The sequence below is a fragment of the Lepidochelys kempii genome, chromosome 11 (assembly GCF_965140285.1).
Source record: "Lepidochelys kempii isolate rLepKem1 chromosome 11, rLepKem1.hap1, whole genome shotgun sequence".
Lineage (NCBI taxonomy): Eukaryota > Metazoa > Chordata > Testudines > Cheloniidae > Lepidochelys > Lepidochelys kempii.
The window spans coordinates 50,438,793-50,455,442 of record NC_136390.1 but is presented as its reverse complement, the minus strand read 5'-3'; the positions used below and the strand labels follow the sequence as shown (position 1 = coordinate 50,455,442).

Sequence of the window (16,650 nt, the reverse complement as noted above, 5' to 3'; positions counted from 1 at the left end):
CTGCAGCCAGACTAGGGTCAGCTGCCCCCGGGCTACTTCCGAACTTCCCCTCTGGTGGTACCTGAGTCCAGATGGTCTCCTCCAGGGGGGTCAAACACCATGGAATCCTCTAGGTAACTGGCGAGGGGCAGGCTGGGCAGCTCTTCCGGGCTCTGGTCAGCCTCGGGTGTTGGCAGGACAGGCCAGTCCTCGGATCCGCCATAGGTCGTCAGGGTTTCCCAACCATGAGCTAGGCTGGTGGCGTCTGACCTTTCCAGCAGCTGCTCCTTGAGTGAGTTCTGGGGTCAGGCTTTTATACGTCTGTCTTGCACCTTGACCTCTGGGGGACAGACGCAGGATTCACTGGCTCCGCCCACTCTGGTGTGGGAGGGGCTTATCCCTTTCCTGGGCGGCGGGGAACCACACTGCCTCACTACAATAAGGCACAAGCTTCTGCTAACAGGAAGGGCCAGAAATATGTTCAATGAAAGATGGTCACTTCACTGTGTTTTTGTTGTCTTTGAGGAATAATTTTTTAAAATGATGCCACCTGGATTATCCCAGGGGAAGAAGGAGAATGCATCACAGTGGAACTTCATATTGATTCTGCTGTCCTGATAGTTTTAAAAGTCCAAAATGAAATTATGGCATGATGCTTTCAAAAGAACAAATATGTCAAAGACTGCCCAGAAAGAGAAGTTACTGTTAGGATGAAGTGCAATAAAAACCAGTGCCAGAAGGTAAGTACTTATGAGAACCTCTATAAATGAAGAGCCATGGAAAGTTATGATACTATAGAAATGTTTATTATTAATCATATTCAAGAGGAACTAAAAAAAGACTATTAAAATTATGTCTGAAGTCAACACTTCAATGGTGTTCTCTTATAGGGTGTTCTCGATTCCCTTTTATTTATCTTAGCCGGGGTCAGACATTGGGTCAGATTCATCCTAAAACCTGCAGCAGTGGAAAGAAGCTGTAAACTGCCCTCTGCCACTGGTGATCTGAAGGGGGCTAGAATCTTGCAAAAAGAGAATAGTACAGTTAGGGTGGGGATGTGTCCGGGGAATGTCCTGATTCATAAAGCATGTGATTCATTGGCCTGTGACACCTTAACTTTGTAAATTAATGCTGCTTCCTTTTGGCAGTAATCTCCAATGAAGAGCAGCAGCTGTGCCACTGTCTACCCTCTTTCCGGATGCACATCACTAAAGGCACAGTGGATGTGTCAATTACACCTACTCTAGCATCAGTGGCTTTTTTTAGCTTATTAAATTTTTATATAAAAATACCAAACAGAATGTAAGAAGTAAGTTGGAAACCTGCTACTATGATACATGGAAATGAGCTCGATGAGTTGTTTGTATGGCACTAAATGTGTATATGGTGATTTCACAGAGCAAATAAAGATGGAGTCCCTTCCTGAACAGTTTCCTTACTGAGGCCCCCTATTCTGCAATTTGTTGCCTGAGATGAACTGCTGCATCCTGGCAAAGCCCCATGAAGCAGCCCACTGCAGGCAGTGAATTGCAGGTGGAGCTTTAGTTAAGAAGAACAGGAGAAAATTGCTATGTCAGGGGATGGGGACAAGCTGAGTCTGAGCACAGTAGGGTTATGTGGTCACATGAGAAACTAGCATGTATATACAGAGAGATGAACTTTTATTTAGTTAAAATTGGTTAAATTGATTGCAGCATAGCTTATAAGCAACCTTGAAGGAATAGGTTATAAGAAGGAACTTACAGGAAAGGAGGCGGTTAACTGAAGGTGGAAGGAAGGTTGGAAATGGGCCTGGAAGAAGAACATAAAGGGGGCATTAAGAGAAGTGATTTTTCCCTGTTTTCTCAGTTTGTAACATGCTTTCTCCTTTTAAGTGGCTGGTCCCCACACAGGATAAGAGCCTGTTTCTGCTACCTGGTTATAGTTACACCTCTAGATCTAGTGGTAGAGGTCTGTGCTTTGCTTTTGACAATCTCAGCTTCAATTCTTGCTGATAACCATGGCAGAGATTGTTACATTCAGACTTTGCCTATGAATTGGTTTATCGTGGTTTTTCCAGATTTATTTGTTGTTCAAAATTGTCTGACAAATAGTTTGCACAAATAGATTTGGGCCTATGCATTCACAAACTTTTCATAAAGTCACAGGTTTTGATCGCTGATTAGATGACCTAAAGTGAGTAATTCTGAGGTGAATGTTTGTGCATGGTTACAAATGAAAGTTTCCTCCCTGTAGTGTTCATGTAAACAAGGGATTTGCTTGAATGTTCATGGATGAACAAACATGGTCAGTTCAAGTCACAATTTGGACTGAGTGAACATGTTCAAGAATACTTCCCACAATTCACCCAGCTCTAATTCAAATGTACTACTTTGATGCAAATATTTTTTTCAAAGCTGATAGTCCTAAGAATGGAATGTACCTAATACTTAACACATACTGTAACTGGAGAATCTTTCCAGGGCTGGAGGCTTCTTGGATGTATATTAGCATCATGTTTTTCTATTGAAATATGAAGTATATTTAGAATTTTTTTCTAATGAGTAATGTTGACAAATTCAGTATTTTAAACTACAGACCTTGGATTTAGCATCCAAGAATTTGTTTTATATTAATGTAACAAGGATTTGCAAGCTTTTTTCAACACTGTAACATAACGTTAAATCAGCTGAGGTAGTCTCATTTTAACAGATCTCTGTGTATTGTTCTATGTTTAGCACATTGTAGTCCAGTGACTATTTCAAAGAGGGGGATTCAATTCTACATTAAATCTGTCCACTGAGAATCTTTCCATTGACGACTTCTATGGGCTTCGGCTCAGGCTCCAATACTGGGATTTGATTATGGGAGCAAAATGGAAAATACCTTGGAGTTTATGCAACTCTAAAATGAATGAACTTCAAATTCCTAGACAGTATGCCAGTGGGTCAAGTGAGAATTCATTTTTTATGTCAAATATCCCAGTTCTTAAATGTAACCATGGGTTGAAGGAAGGGCACTTTTAAAACAAATAATATTGAGCTTATTTTGTACTATCAGTGGAACGGATAGGATCAGCACTTTGAAAATATTGAGATATATTGTGCCCATCCCTGCATGCGTGTGAATGGGGGAAAGGGAGAGGGCACAAGGAGCTTCCCCAGACACCTTGCACCACAACAAAGGGTCTAAAGACAATCCAAGTTCTTGGGTGCCCTGCTAATACGCGCAGCTGTGCTGCAACAGCTGAACAATTGCTGTGATTGGACCACATGTACATGGAGACTCGAATCCATGTTAGTACCATTCTTGGAGAACCACATCTAAACCTGGCTCTTGCTAGAAAAAAAAATTATTCTTTTTTAAATCTCAGAGGAGACAAATTCTGACCTTATGAGATTACTACCAAAAAGGTTTTTTGAGGGCTATGCTCAGTGTATGTGGACCAGGGAAATGGTTACTTCCCTCCTAGCAATGTTTAAACACCATTCTGTGTTTAGAGGTGCTCAGTGATGGCTTTTTCAAATCTCAGTGTAGACAGGCGGTTAAAATTTTCAAGAGCCTTGGTTACTTAGGGGCATAAGTGCCTAAGTCACTTTGGAGAATGGACTTGGAATCCTAGGTATCATTGAAAGTCTGTCAGTATATAAGGTGGTGGAGTGGGCTGTCTGAAGAGGGGAGCAGTTGCCACAATCTCTCTAAATCTCTCAATCTCTCTCACAATCTCTCTCTTGTCTATATAGATAACCCAGATCCAGCTCCTCTGGTATGTGGGGTATTGGTTTCCTGGTACAGATGAGCCACTGTCTGCCAATGACATGTAAAGCATTCTGTCTATTGAACCTGTGCTGTGCAGAATTAGATGACATGGGGTGAAATCCTCACTCCATTGAAGTCAGTGGGAATTTTGCCTTTGTCTTCAGTGGGGCCAGGAATTTCTCCCCCTCTCCTCCTCCCACCGCAATGTACTTAACATGTCACAGTAGCACAGCTATAGCAGGCCTTTCCATGTAAATAGAGCTGAACCCAGTGTTAGCAAAAGTGTAATATATTTACAATATTTTTCTAATGTAGACAAGACCTAGGGATGGTGCAATAGCAATGTTTTTCTATGTTCTCCCCAATGTAGGACTTTAGCTAAATGCCATGGTCTCATTCTAGAGATGAACCTCTTGCTATTCATTTTTAAAAAAAAAATTTTTCTTTTTCTTTCTATTGAAGAAGTCCTGGTGAAGAAAACCCGTGGAAGATTTAAAAAAGGTAATTTTCATATTGTAATTACTTAGCAGTGTCTTATTTGGGAATAAGGGAATAACTTGACAATAGGGAATGACCTTTTTATGGTAGGTCCCCTGTTGCATATCTAAAAGTGATCAGTGCTCCAGAATGCCTTTTGGTATTGAGCAACTTCAGGCTTAAATGATGTCAGAGTTCACTATTCTTCTTCCTCTGTATTCACTGAGAGTATCTGGGATGACTGATTACCAAACCAACAGCAAGCAATCCCTCCTCTCCAAAATCAAAATGTTAAGCATTTTTCTTTCCATTCTGTCAGTAATGAGGAAAGGGGGACTTTAACTGATTCTTCAAGAGTTACGAGGACATTAAATTCAGAGGGGAGTCTGACATGATGCTATTGCCTTTTCCAGGGCACTAAAATGATTCTACCATTCAAGTACTTCCTCTGCTAGGGAGTTAGTGAGCTGACAATTATAGTTTGTTTAGCCCGTATGCTTGTGAGTATTGTTTGCATAGCCATGAATAAAAAGGATTTTGTATTTGCATGTTCAGACCATTGTGCTTTTAGGTAAGAAATATACATTAGACAGTAGTGGCTTAACAATACAGGTTAATTATGCTGACTAACACCATTAAAACTCAGAGCTTCTAAAACATCCACATTTGCTGCCATTGCCCAGGAGTGTAACATTTTTTTTTCATTGCGATTGTGAATATACTCAATAATCTGTGATAAAGGGAGACCCCAAATGTAATCAGAAGAAGCACAGCACTGTGCTATCCTTTCATTGCTGCCTATCCACTTGACTTCAAAGATTCCACTGTAGTCTGAGGCCTTTCATGGTCTGAAATGGCCAAATACCCTGCTAACTTCATAGAAGTCAGTATCTTATGTTGCTAGTAAATTCTCTTCCTCTGCTTACCAGCTCTTCTCCCTCTTCTCCTTTTTCAAGCACGGGCATACACATACTGTTCTTCTTGCCGATGAAGGTGGGTCTGTTTTGGAGTGGATGTTACTCCACACAGATATGGCACATTTAGAAGTATAAATGTACTAAACTACTCTCATTTTTTATATTTGTAAATTAATATTCTGGGATTTTTCAAACCAACTATTCTTCAAAAATATCTAAGCAACTAATATAAAAAGTCTAGTTTGAAAAAGGGACCTGATTTTATACCATGGAGTCCTTAAAGTTGACTTTCCACAGATGCTGCAGAAGTTTGGCAATATTTCCCTGAAGGTCTAACCCTCATTTCCCTGCTTTCCATGACAGAACAGCAAATGCCCTGCAAAAGTCAGCTGTTGTAGCTAATCATCAACAGTATCAAATGTTGACTATTTCTGTAGTAATACACTCTTGGATATTAAGTCTCCGGGGAAGGACAGGACTCCTCAGATGCACCATAATAGCATTTGCGTATGTCACTATATTCAAGGTTGCATCACCTTATCCTTCTTAACACCTAATCTTGAAAGGCTTATGACAGCTGTACAAATGATCTCTGAGCTAAAACTCAGTGTACTAGATTTCATCACAAGAGCACATTTTAATATCAGCTTTAAGTTTTCTAGCAAGCCATTCAGCTGTTTAAGCAATATGAATTATTATCCAATCTTTCTCTAGGTCTCTTAATTCAGTTAACACAGTCCTTCTTTGTTCTTTCATTATGTTGTTACTCTTGCTGGAATTCTGTGCCACTGCACAATGCATAATTTGCACAGAATTAATGTTCCCTGCAGAATTTTATTTTTTCCCACAGAATTTGTGATTTTTTTCCCCCAGCACTCCTGTCAATGCCTGGCACAGACAGCTGGGGCTCCCCCTGTCAGCAGGAGTGTGATTATATTGTGTTGTTTTGGCAGAATTTTGCAGAATTTTAAAGTATTGTGCACAGAATTTTTAATATTTTGGCACAGAATTCCCCCAGGAGTAGTTGTATAGCATTTGGTAAAAGACTGTTCCCCTCTGCTGGTCCTATTGTCTGAGATAGCCTTTTAGTGCCATTCCATCTAAGTAACTATCTCATTTAAATTCTCAGTTGAAAGCATAGTGTCTCCCTTCCCAGACCGTTCAACTTCCATTTTCCTATGTGAAGTGCATTTTGTAACTCTGTGAAGTGGCTTGGAATGCATTTTGTATGAATGATGCTAATCCAAATGGTGTTATACTTTAATTGTATTGTAAATGTATTTACTGGTAGAAGATGCAATTTTTCAATCCAACTACAAACAGCCCAGATGTAAAATGAAATAATTTTTGAATATTATTGATTTTGGTTACTTAAAATAAAATATTAAGATAGTCTGGTTTAAATTTTAATGATGATATCTTCATTATCTCGACGAAGCTTCACAAGAAGTTTTGCTAAGTACAAGACATCAATAGCATTTCTAAGTAGAGCTCTGTGAAGGATGGAAGTTTCATTTCATAAAGCATTCCGAGATTTTGAAATGGTGGCTTTGTTTAAAATGTGGGTCATTTGAAATGTTTCATTTTGACAAAATGAAAATAGTATAACAATATAATAGAAAATATTTAAACAATGAAATGAAAATCATTTCAAAATGAAAAATCAAAATGTTTTGTTCTGAAAATGTTGAACTGGGACATTTTGATCTTGCCAGAACTTTTTTCATGTTTTTTTCTGTTCTGGTGTAATCGACCTAATTTCATGATGTGTTTTGATTTTGATGGACCTGCATATTCCAATGAAAGATGATTCCATCAAAGTTTCTCCAGCCAGTTCTATTTCTAAGAGAGACTGAAATTATGCATTCCTAATATAGGGTGCCTTTATAAAATAGGTATTATTATTATTAATATTAAATACAAATCATAAATATTACTTGAATGTAACAAATTATAATTAAATATTTAAATATACAATTTCCACAAAGGTTCTGAATTAGCTATTTTGGTAAAATGTGTATATGATAAGTGACACCTTTTAAATTATGGATCAGAGTCTGCTTTCATTTATACCAGAGTTAATTCTAAGCAACTTCACTGACTTCAGTGGGATTACTGTAGATTTACTTGTTGTAATTGACCATTTACATTCAACTGGCAGGCCACAGTGGCTCAGACAGATCCATTCTCACTATTCTATGTCTCACACATAATGAGTGTTTTGTGTGGTTGCCTAAATGTACATTTACCTAATTAGTCAGTCAACCAGATACATAATTCATATTTCAAAATATGTGTACCTGACAGTTCAGAATGACTCAAAATCACAGTTATGTTTTATTTCCTGCCATGATTTTGTTTTTTTAACTTCATTTAGAGAAAAATTAATTAAAATGAATATCTACACTTTAAGGCTAACCTTATGGCTATGTCACAAGCTAATAAAATCAAGGATCGTTTTCCTTTCCCTTTACTGCCATAGCCCAAGATGATGGGTCTTCAGATCTCTGTATTAATCTTATATGAATATTGTATGATTTTCCCATAATCTCTTGGTTTGTGAGGTAATCATGTAGTACTAACTGTGACCTGAGATTCAAGTGATGCTAAACCTCACTCCAGGTTCCTGTCCCATTGTCCAGCAGTTCAACGTCTGAGACAAAATACACTCTGAATTTTTTCTGTTCCTTTAAGTTAATTCTCCTTGTCCTTTCCATTTTAGCATTAGTCCTTTATACCTCCTTGTCTCTGCTTCTATAACTCCCACTAATACTGACTTGATGCATTTATCAAGTGGTGAATAATATGTAGTAAGGTTCAAATAAGGTAAGCAAGACACAATTCTTTCTTTGATTCAAAGAGTCAGTTCTCTTAATAAGAACATGTGTCATTTGATTGGTCATCGAATCTTGTGTTTCAGGTCACAGAGATAATTCACTGTAGCTGGAGCTTTGCTTATGATAGGTGAGGAGCAGGCAATCAAAATTATTTTACTCTCATGCTCCAATGCAGTATTGCAGTGGGATTTTTGCTAGTTTTTTCACTCCTTAGTCTGAAGTTATAGGCCTCTCTTATAAAGTTCTTCTCATTCTTTTGTAGTTTTGATCACAGAGAACACGGGTTATTTTTTTCTCCTCAATCATTATTTTCAATAGAAAAACCCGACTTCTGTTTTATGGAGCAAGACCCTGGAATCTGCCGAGGGTATTTTTCCAGATATTTCTATAACAAGGAGTCACAGCAGTGTGAAAAGTTCAAGTATGGTGGGTGCCTGGGAAATCAGAACAACTTTAAGGCCTTGGAAGAATGCCAGATTGCCTGCCAGGACAATTGTAAGTTTCTTCTTGTTGTTCTCATTTTTATTTTTATTTTTGAATGAAGTATGGATTGTTTTAAGGGATTTGTGGGGAAAGGGTATAATGCAAATAAAGGACCTGGATTCTGCAATAAGCACTGCATCGAGCTAACACATTTAGCCATGAGCAATTAAGGAGTTTGTTTGTTTGTTTGTTTGTTTGTTTTTAAATAGCATAAAGCTAGTGCTGGTTATCTGGCACTGCTTAGTTCCAATAAATGGTGCAGAATTCCTGATTCTTTCAGTTAAATATCTGTACATATTTTCATCTTATAAATTCCAGTAAAATATTCATTAACATTGTCTAGTGTACCTAAAAATATTTAGAATATTATAATTTTAAAAAAATATCTTTTAAATCAAAATTAATATGTTTGATATCACATCCCTAGTGCATATGCAAATTTAATTGATCAAAAGTCCATTGCCCCATGCATGAAATAAGAGTAAATTTTTATATAATACAAAAGACAATTAATGGAAAAAATACAGGGCCATGTGGGAGATATTGGTTTAGCTCCGCAGATTTCAACAGATCTATATCATGCCTCGTTTCTGGCCTGAATCTGGATAAGGGTCATATGAATTGTTAGTAATAATACATATTTGAAAGGAGTTTTATATGTGCATTGACTAGAATGTTGGCAGTGCAACAACTAAAATAATGAATTTCAGTTCAGATCTTAAATTATTTGGGGGAAAAAGTGGTCCCAGGATAGCATTTGTATCAATCCCATATGATAAAAATACCAGTGGGGGTTGGAGGAAGGTTGGTTTTATTAATGTTATTAATTCCACACTTGGAGTCAGTCAAACCAATATTAGTCACGTTAGTTTCAAGGCCTAGGCTGTCCAGATATCCCTTTAGCCACTATTTCTCTCTTTTTCTTTCAGCAAATTCACTGCAATTAGACCACCGTGATGAACACCCCATCATGATGAACAATAGCTCTCCTGTTGCAAAGCCCAGTGAGTTTCCAAGGCTTTTTGGTAAGAATTTCCTTTTGAATTTGTCTGGGTAAAACAAATGGAGATGAGCACTCCTCTGAAAGTGAAGGGGTAAAATTATCTATAGATCTACAGACATTAAGAAATACTTGGCTGCAAAACATAAATTATTTGTACATAATATGTATGGTAGAGACTGAACAGTTTTCTTCTATGGCCTGGAGTAAACATTGACATGTAAGAGACACTAAAATTGTGAGACACGTAATTACCATAGGAAAGGTTAAAATCAGTTACTGTGTGGCAACAGAGAAGGAGGAAGTGAATAAATATGAGCCATGTCTGAGCCTACCTGACTTTTTCCCACATAGAGACCAGGGTGTCTGCCTTCCATACATAGCAAGAGTTTCTTGGCTTTTTCCCCCTATGCCAAATTAATTCTCTGCTGGTGATTTGCAGCTGTATTACAGACCCTTTCAGCCACCTGGATGGTCCATGGGGGCCATAACCAGTTTTCGGAATTTGGCCCAGTAAAATTATCGGGCCTGATTCTCATGTACACTAAGACCATTTTACACTACGCTGATAAGGGGGTATAAGTAACAGGTGTAAATTACATTTGTATCCATTTCAAGGCTGTCAGAGAGGTGTAGAATCAACTGTATGTAAATAAGCCTCAGGCCCTTCAACTCTGACATTAGCTCTGGACCAGTTTCCACAGCTGAGGACTGTGCATTAGAGATTGAGAATTTGTCCAGGTTTGAAAGGTAATTGTGGTTGAGGCATGTCAATTTGTGATCCACAGTTGTACAAGAGGGAACACGCAACAGCTGGGAAAAGACTGATCACTCTCACCAAGTCTTTCTGGTGGTCTTCTGCACTTGTACTCACATATACTTCCTGAGATTGAGTGATGGCTAATGTATTCACTGAGCCTTCAGTGTTTGACATTGGCTATAAGATAATGGATGGGGAATGTGTCAGTGCTCTTTGCCTAGTGAGATTTTGATAATAAACTCTGGATATGTATTCGTTTGTGTTGTGTTACATTTCCTGCATGCATTGTGGTGATATTCACTGTTGGGTTGAGGATAAGCTTTTGTGACGCTGTCTGTTTTGGGTACCAGTCTGCAGCATTGGATGCTGAGACAGCAACTCACAGTTGCTGAAATAGCTAAGCTATTAGCAGAGAAGACAGCATTTTGGATGACTATTTTGCTGAAAAGTCTTACGTGAGTGGAAGCTTTTTCTAACAAGAAAGCATAAATACAGAGTCATAATAGCATGTGAATTCCTTGAGATATATTTACTAATTATGTGAGTCTGAAAATCTCACACAAAATAAATATATGAAAATGAAACAGCATAATCAATCATAGGGGTTTTTTTTCTAAAGCATTTTCTATTTTTAAATAAATGGGCACATTATTGACCCAATAAATAATACTCTCCAAGGAATCACTCATTATAGGAAATATATTAATATGCCATTGAAAATTTATTTAATCTCCGTTTCAAAGAAAGAAATGCATTGTTGGTGATAGATCAGAAGCTGCAGAAACATCAAATAAATAAGCTAATCCAACAAACCTATTGCTATACAGAGAATTGAAATCTTCTATTTCTAGATGGAACTATATTTCTTCTTTAAATGCAAATTTGAAACTTCTTGCTCACTACGATCATCTTGCTGACAGAAAAGATCATTTAGTCTTATTCTCCCTCTGGGTGTAAATCACAGGGGTAACTTCATTTTGCACTTCTGGAAAACCAGAGAAAGTGAGCCAAGAATCAAACCTTTCATTTTGTGATGGAACAGAAAGGGGAAGCTGACCTGTGATATTCAAATACTCCACTGTGCCATTTAAAAATGGTATAGAAGTGAAATCCCATTATCAGCACAGTCCGTATGCAATTATGCAGGTTGTCAATTCCTATTCTTGTTACTAAAGATTCTCTCCAAACATGGCCCTGACCCTCTACTGGGGTAAATTGGCATTGTTCTACCTGTTAACATGCCTGTAGCAATTTATACTCACAGATCTGGTCTATTGGATGCAAGATCTGATCATCTGTTATCTTTGTAACAGTTCTGCAATTTATGTGAAGATTGTTCAGCTTTCTCTTCCTTGGCAGTCAGAAAGCTGAGACTGAAGTTTAGGTACTGCAGTAAAGTAGGGCTCGGGGAACAGTTCGGTGATATCTCTGAAACTATTAGATATATGAAAGATAATACGGCAAACGTGCATTGTGTCACACTTGGCTCTTGGAGCCTATCCATGGATGGAGGGAGAATGAGTGAGCTGGCTGTTTCCTGTAAAGGAGTCCAAACAGCCTGTGCCCAGCCCTCAAGTACAGGACCGAATCCCTGTTCAGTGGTGGTTCCTCTTTCCTTCCCTGTTTTTCAACAAATTTCAGAACTTTCCAGTCTGAGTACTCAAGGATCTCCAGCTTCCCAGCTTCTGGCTTCCCATCAGGAAACCACATGTAGCTCTGGGGAGGCTGGAAGCAGACTGCCAGGTTGCCAGGGAGCTGGGTAACCCAGATGCCAAGGCCTGGCTTCTGTCAAAAGCTTCAACCGAACCGACATGTTCCCATGGAACATTTCTATTCCATTGTATCAGCAGTTTCTGATGGAAAAGCTGTTTTGTTGGAACACTTTCTGCCATCTCTACTGGGAAGCCTGTGTTCTGTTCCTTGCATGTATATAATACAATGGATTCTTTCATTGCCTGTTCATGACCACATGGTGCTGAGCTATGGGACATTTTATCTGGCAAATAATAAACATAGGAAGTCCAAGTTTCTGAAATTGTCACTGGAGATCTAAAACCTGTATAAATTAAGGGGTTTGGAAAAACAGGAAAACAAGAATACAGAGGATAAAGCCAAAAATCTTTAAGGGTCATAGAGCTCAAGGCCGGAAGGGACCACCAGATCATCTAGTCTGATGCCCTGTATATCACAGAACACCACCACCCAGCCATCCGCACACAAACCCCAAATGGAAAAACTGCCTTGACTTCAGTGGGCTTTGCATCAAACCCATAATGTTGTTTTAAGTGCTAGTAGAGTAATGCTGTAGTTCCAAGCATAAAAAAATTAGATGTATGACACCTAATTAGAGCAGTCAGAGGTATGCTTGCAGAGTGTGTAGACATACGCACGCTAGCCAGCCTACCAACGGCAGTGAAGTTGTGGCAGCACAGACCTCAGTGCTGGCTAGCTGCCTAAGTACGTACCCAGGATCCTAGGCAGGCTTGTACAGAGCATGCTGAAGAATGTGCTTAATTGCTATTTTTTAAAACAATTAGTGTCTACTGCCTGTGCAACAAGACCTAGCCTGGTTAGCTCAAAGGCTGTCCAGACCTCTCTGTGGTCCACCCACTGCTGGGGAGTGTCGGGGGGGGGGGGGGGGGTTGGGAGGGGTGGAGTGACACACACACACTGTGCAAATGTGGTTACATACTTCTAACATGTTTTTTTAAATTGTGTCAATCTCCCATTGATGGAGACTATCCCAGTAGTCAATATATTAAAATCAAAATCCGTTAATCATCTGTATAATTGTGGGACATGAAATCCACAATAGAGCTTGTTTCTTTTTATCATTACATTTTTTTCTTAATTACGGCCTTCATGCAGAGTTGTACATAGATAAAGGGTACAGATTTTCACAGGCTGGCTGTTTCCATGAAGCTGCACAAAATGCAGGGGACATGCAGGCATCCTGAAGATTGTGACAATCCATTTCAATGGGGATTGGGTAACTATTAGTCTTCTTATTTTTTTACAGAATGCCTTGGACAATGTACAGGGTAGTTTTTTAGAAACAGTACAGTTAGAAAGGATCCTGAATAGCATTCAGATATCACTCCAAAGGGTGTATTACACATGCCTGGATTAGACAGTCCTTACTCAGCTGAAACTACTTCATGGGAAGAGGAAAGTTATGTAGGAATGTCCATGAGCTGGCAGTTGGAGAGTTCATAGGGTTGCCACCGCTCCAGGATTGTCCTGGACTCTCCAGAAATTAAAAATTAATCTTTAATTAAATATTATGTCATGTGATGAAATCTTTGTCCAACCAAAATTGGCAACTCTAGTTCCAGAGGGAAAGTCCATTATGGAAAGGAAATATGGGCTTTACAAAGTGTTAGCTGTCTCCCAATCATTGTGATGAACCCATATTTTTGGGGCACTTGCATGCATGTTCATGATATTTTCCCAGAGGGCCAGCTCCATGGCACTAATTCCCGGGACACACTTGCTCGCAGCATGACAATTCCCTGAGGCAAGGATTTTTTCTAGAAGATGAACAAACCAGGCAAGTAATTTATATTCCCAACTTAAACTCTGTGAAATATTATAACATCCCAGTCTCATCTACCTGTTGTCACTGATATGCCCTTCTTTTGTGTTTTTTTCCAGGTTCAAAAGTTCCCAGATTAGCATAGGTAAGTATGTTGGTCTTTACTGCTTCCTGAAGCAATCTTTGTGTTTCAGGGCATAACTTTATCTCCAGCTGAGGTCAGGATGAAATTCACTCTTAGCATAAACTTGTTCAGTTAGCCCTGGTGTACACAAGAAAGTTGCACCAGTTTATTAAACTAAAAGCTGTTTTAAAACAGTGCATACCCCAATTTGGACAGTCTCTTGTTTTGCTTTGGGTGGCTTATTTAAAATTAATTTAAACCTATTCCTGATTAATTTCAGAATAAACTGAAATAAACCTAGTTTAATCCCAAATAAGGTGTCCTCACAGGAGTTAGCACTGGTTTAACTTAATCAGTTTAAAATCACAACTTTAATTAACCAGTGCAACTTATGTTGGCAAAGTCTAAGAAACATATTGCTGGCATTTTTTGTAATCTTCGTCTGAAGCTTTGTCGTTGATCTGTCAGACTCAAAACCCTGGTGCATTTGTCCTTTCTGGAATAACAATCCTTATGCTCACTAATTCTTTTTCTCTCTTCTCTCAACATTTCTCCAAATGATCAATGAACCCTTTTAGTTACATGATTACATCCCATACATAACATATTTATTCCCGTACTGAAACCTGAAAAGACTACATTTGCCTTAAAATGCAATTAAAAATTCTTTACTCAGTTTTTGCATTCAAAGAATTTTTGTTCAACACTGTAATGTTCTTAATGTTGCTTAAAAATGTATAGTTCCATTTTACTGTTATTTTCTTCCCCACCACAATTACTATTTTTTTCCTTCCCAGCAATATTTCACACTATTTTTCATAATGCCATCCAGGGAACCTGTTAGCTAATCATACTTTATCTGCAAATATTTTTGGTAATGAGAACATTTGTAAGACATGTAAAATGTAACTCAGTTTTCTCCTTTCTTTTTCAGCCTGCAGTTCTTGACGTTTGTAGCCACCTCGTAGCCTGTTGCTCGCTGAGTGGCTTGTCTGGTTCGTCGTTCTATATCTTCAGGATGCCTTTGGCTCTGTTATACTGCAGTCTCTCCTGAAAACGTCCAGTCTTTCTGTGCTCTGAACTGGCTTTTACAGCTCTCCAGCCTTGTGGTTTCTTCAAGAATCTCTGTCTGGCTTCTTACCGTCCTCTCATCTGTTCAAATCTTGTAGAGAGCAGCCCTGCTAGCTCCCTAAATGACAACTGTGTCCTCCAGGAATCTCAGCACTCAAACTGATATAATGGCTCCCATTCCCTTGAAACTTCAGCCTTCTTGCCTTCAGAAGCTATATGCATAATTTTCACTTTGGCTTCTGAAATAGGCCTGAGCCCATCTAGGGTGGTCGGTCATCCTGCTTCTCCATGCTTTGGTGCTTCTTCCAGCCTTGGGTTAGCTCCCTGGACTTGGTTCAGCTTCCAGTTCTTCTGGACACAGTAACAGAGAAACAATAAGAGCAATAATAGGACAGCAGCCTTTCTGCTTGGAACCTTAAAAATGTAACTGCCATACTACTAACACCAGATTCCAGTAGCTTCTCTATTGATTGTTGTGCCTACTCTTGCCCTTCATTCCTTGGTTAGACTGTCAATCACACTGTCTGCTCTGTCGGGAACTTTCTTATTGGGCAATGTTGTTTTTACTCTGACATTAGGTTTAGCCCTCCAAATCTACACAGCCAGAGCCCAATCCTGCAAGGTGCTGAACACCATCAGCCCTCAGTGATATGAAGGTGTGCAGCCCCTCTGAGGAGCAGTCACTTCATTAGGTTTAGTAACATTTTGGAGGTACTATTTTAATATCGTCAATGTTTAAATTACTCCTCTTTTTTTGCAAGGTGTGTCAATTAAACCTTCTCACCAGTGATGTTAAATGGCACCTCTTTCTATAATGTTAGCTGAAAACATGAAGCACTTTTTATTACTACATATGCAGTGGGGCAAGTCCTGCTTTTTTTACTTCAAATGTGAGGACAGAATTTGTCCTAGTATGTTGTGCGATCGTGTAATGAAAGATGCTAGTGTAATGCATACTGTACATGCGAGGGGGCAGAAGTAAAGTCGCTGTGAAATTTACCTATGAATTTCCTGAGCTTTGAGTAATTGAAAACTCATACCTAATATTGCCTTAATGTACTTATTTGAGGGGGGGCTTGCTCACATTATACCTAGGTATGTGTTTAAACTCTGCAATTTGTGACACTGAATATAACAGATAAGGAAACAGTACCAGACACTCAGTGGTGCATCTAACCATGTTTCCTCAATGTTCTTAGAACCACCTCCTCTCCCTTCTCTCTGCCTGACCCCTGCGGATCGAGGCCTTTGCAAAGCCAATGAGAAAAGATTCTTCTATGATCACTCAACAGGAAAATGCCATCCATTTAGCTACAGTGGGTGTGGTGGGAATGAAAATAATTTCACTTCCAAAAACTCATGTCTGAGGACCTGTAAGAAAGGTAGGGAAATCAACAGAGCAAAGAGGTTAAGATTCTGCTGTCCAGAGCCTGAACATTTCATGCAAGTGGGTATGCTGAAATATAACAATGAAAAGATAACAAAAAAGTGCTATGATTCCAGCAAAGAATTGCATATTAGATGTTTTATAACTGTTCAAATAAAATACACCTGTAGTACAACAAACAGTTAAGCAGTTGCTCGATCCATTAAATTCAGCAAACGATTATCTCCACAGCGCAGTATGTTGTAATGTTAATTGGAATTACATGTGTGCATCAAGAAGAGAATACGGCCTCCTTTTAGTAAAGCGTTTAAGCACGTGCTTCACTTTCAGCCTGTAAGTAGT

At 38.9% G+C, this 16,650-nt stretch overlaps 1 protein-coding gene across 7 annotated transcripts in view; it reads left to right on the top strand.

Moving 5' to 3' along the window:
• Positions 1–16,650, top strand: part of TFPI (tissue factor pathway inhibitor) — a 112,736-nt gene that overhangs the window by 91,694 nt on the left and 4,392 nt on the right. For 5 of the 7 annotated variants that reach the window (XM_073306125.2, XM_073306122.2, XM_073306126.2 and 2 more), the window contains 4 exons: positions 4,180–4,218; positions 8,267–8,443; positions 9,361–9,456; positions 16,121–16,303. In XM_073306125.2, the coding sequence (XP_073162226.1) occupies positions 4,180–4,218; positions 8,267–8,443; positions 9,361–9,456; positions 16,121–16,303 (495 nt within the window). Of the gene's footprint in view, positions 1–4,179; positions 4,219–8,266; positions 8,444–9,360; positions 9,457–10,219; positions 10,444–16,120; positions 16,304–16,650 lie in introns of those variants that run through there. The other 2 variants (XM_073306127.2, XM_073306128.2) reach the window with 2 other exon arrangements.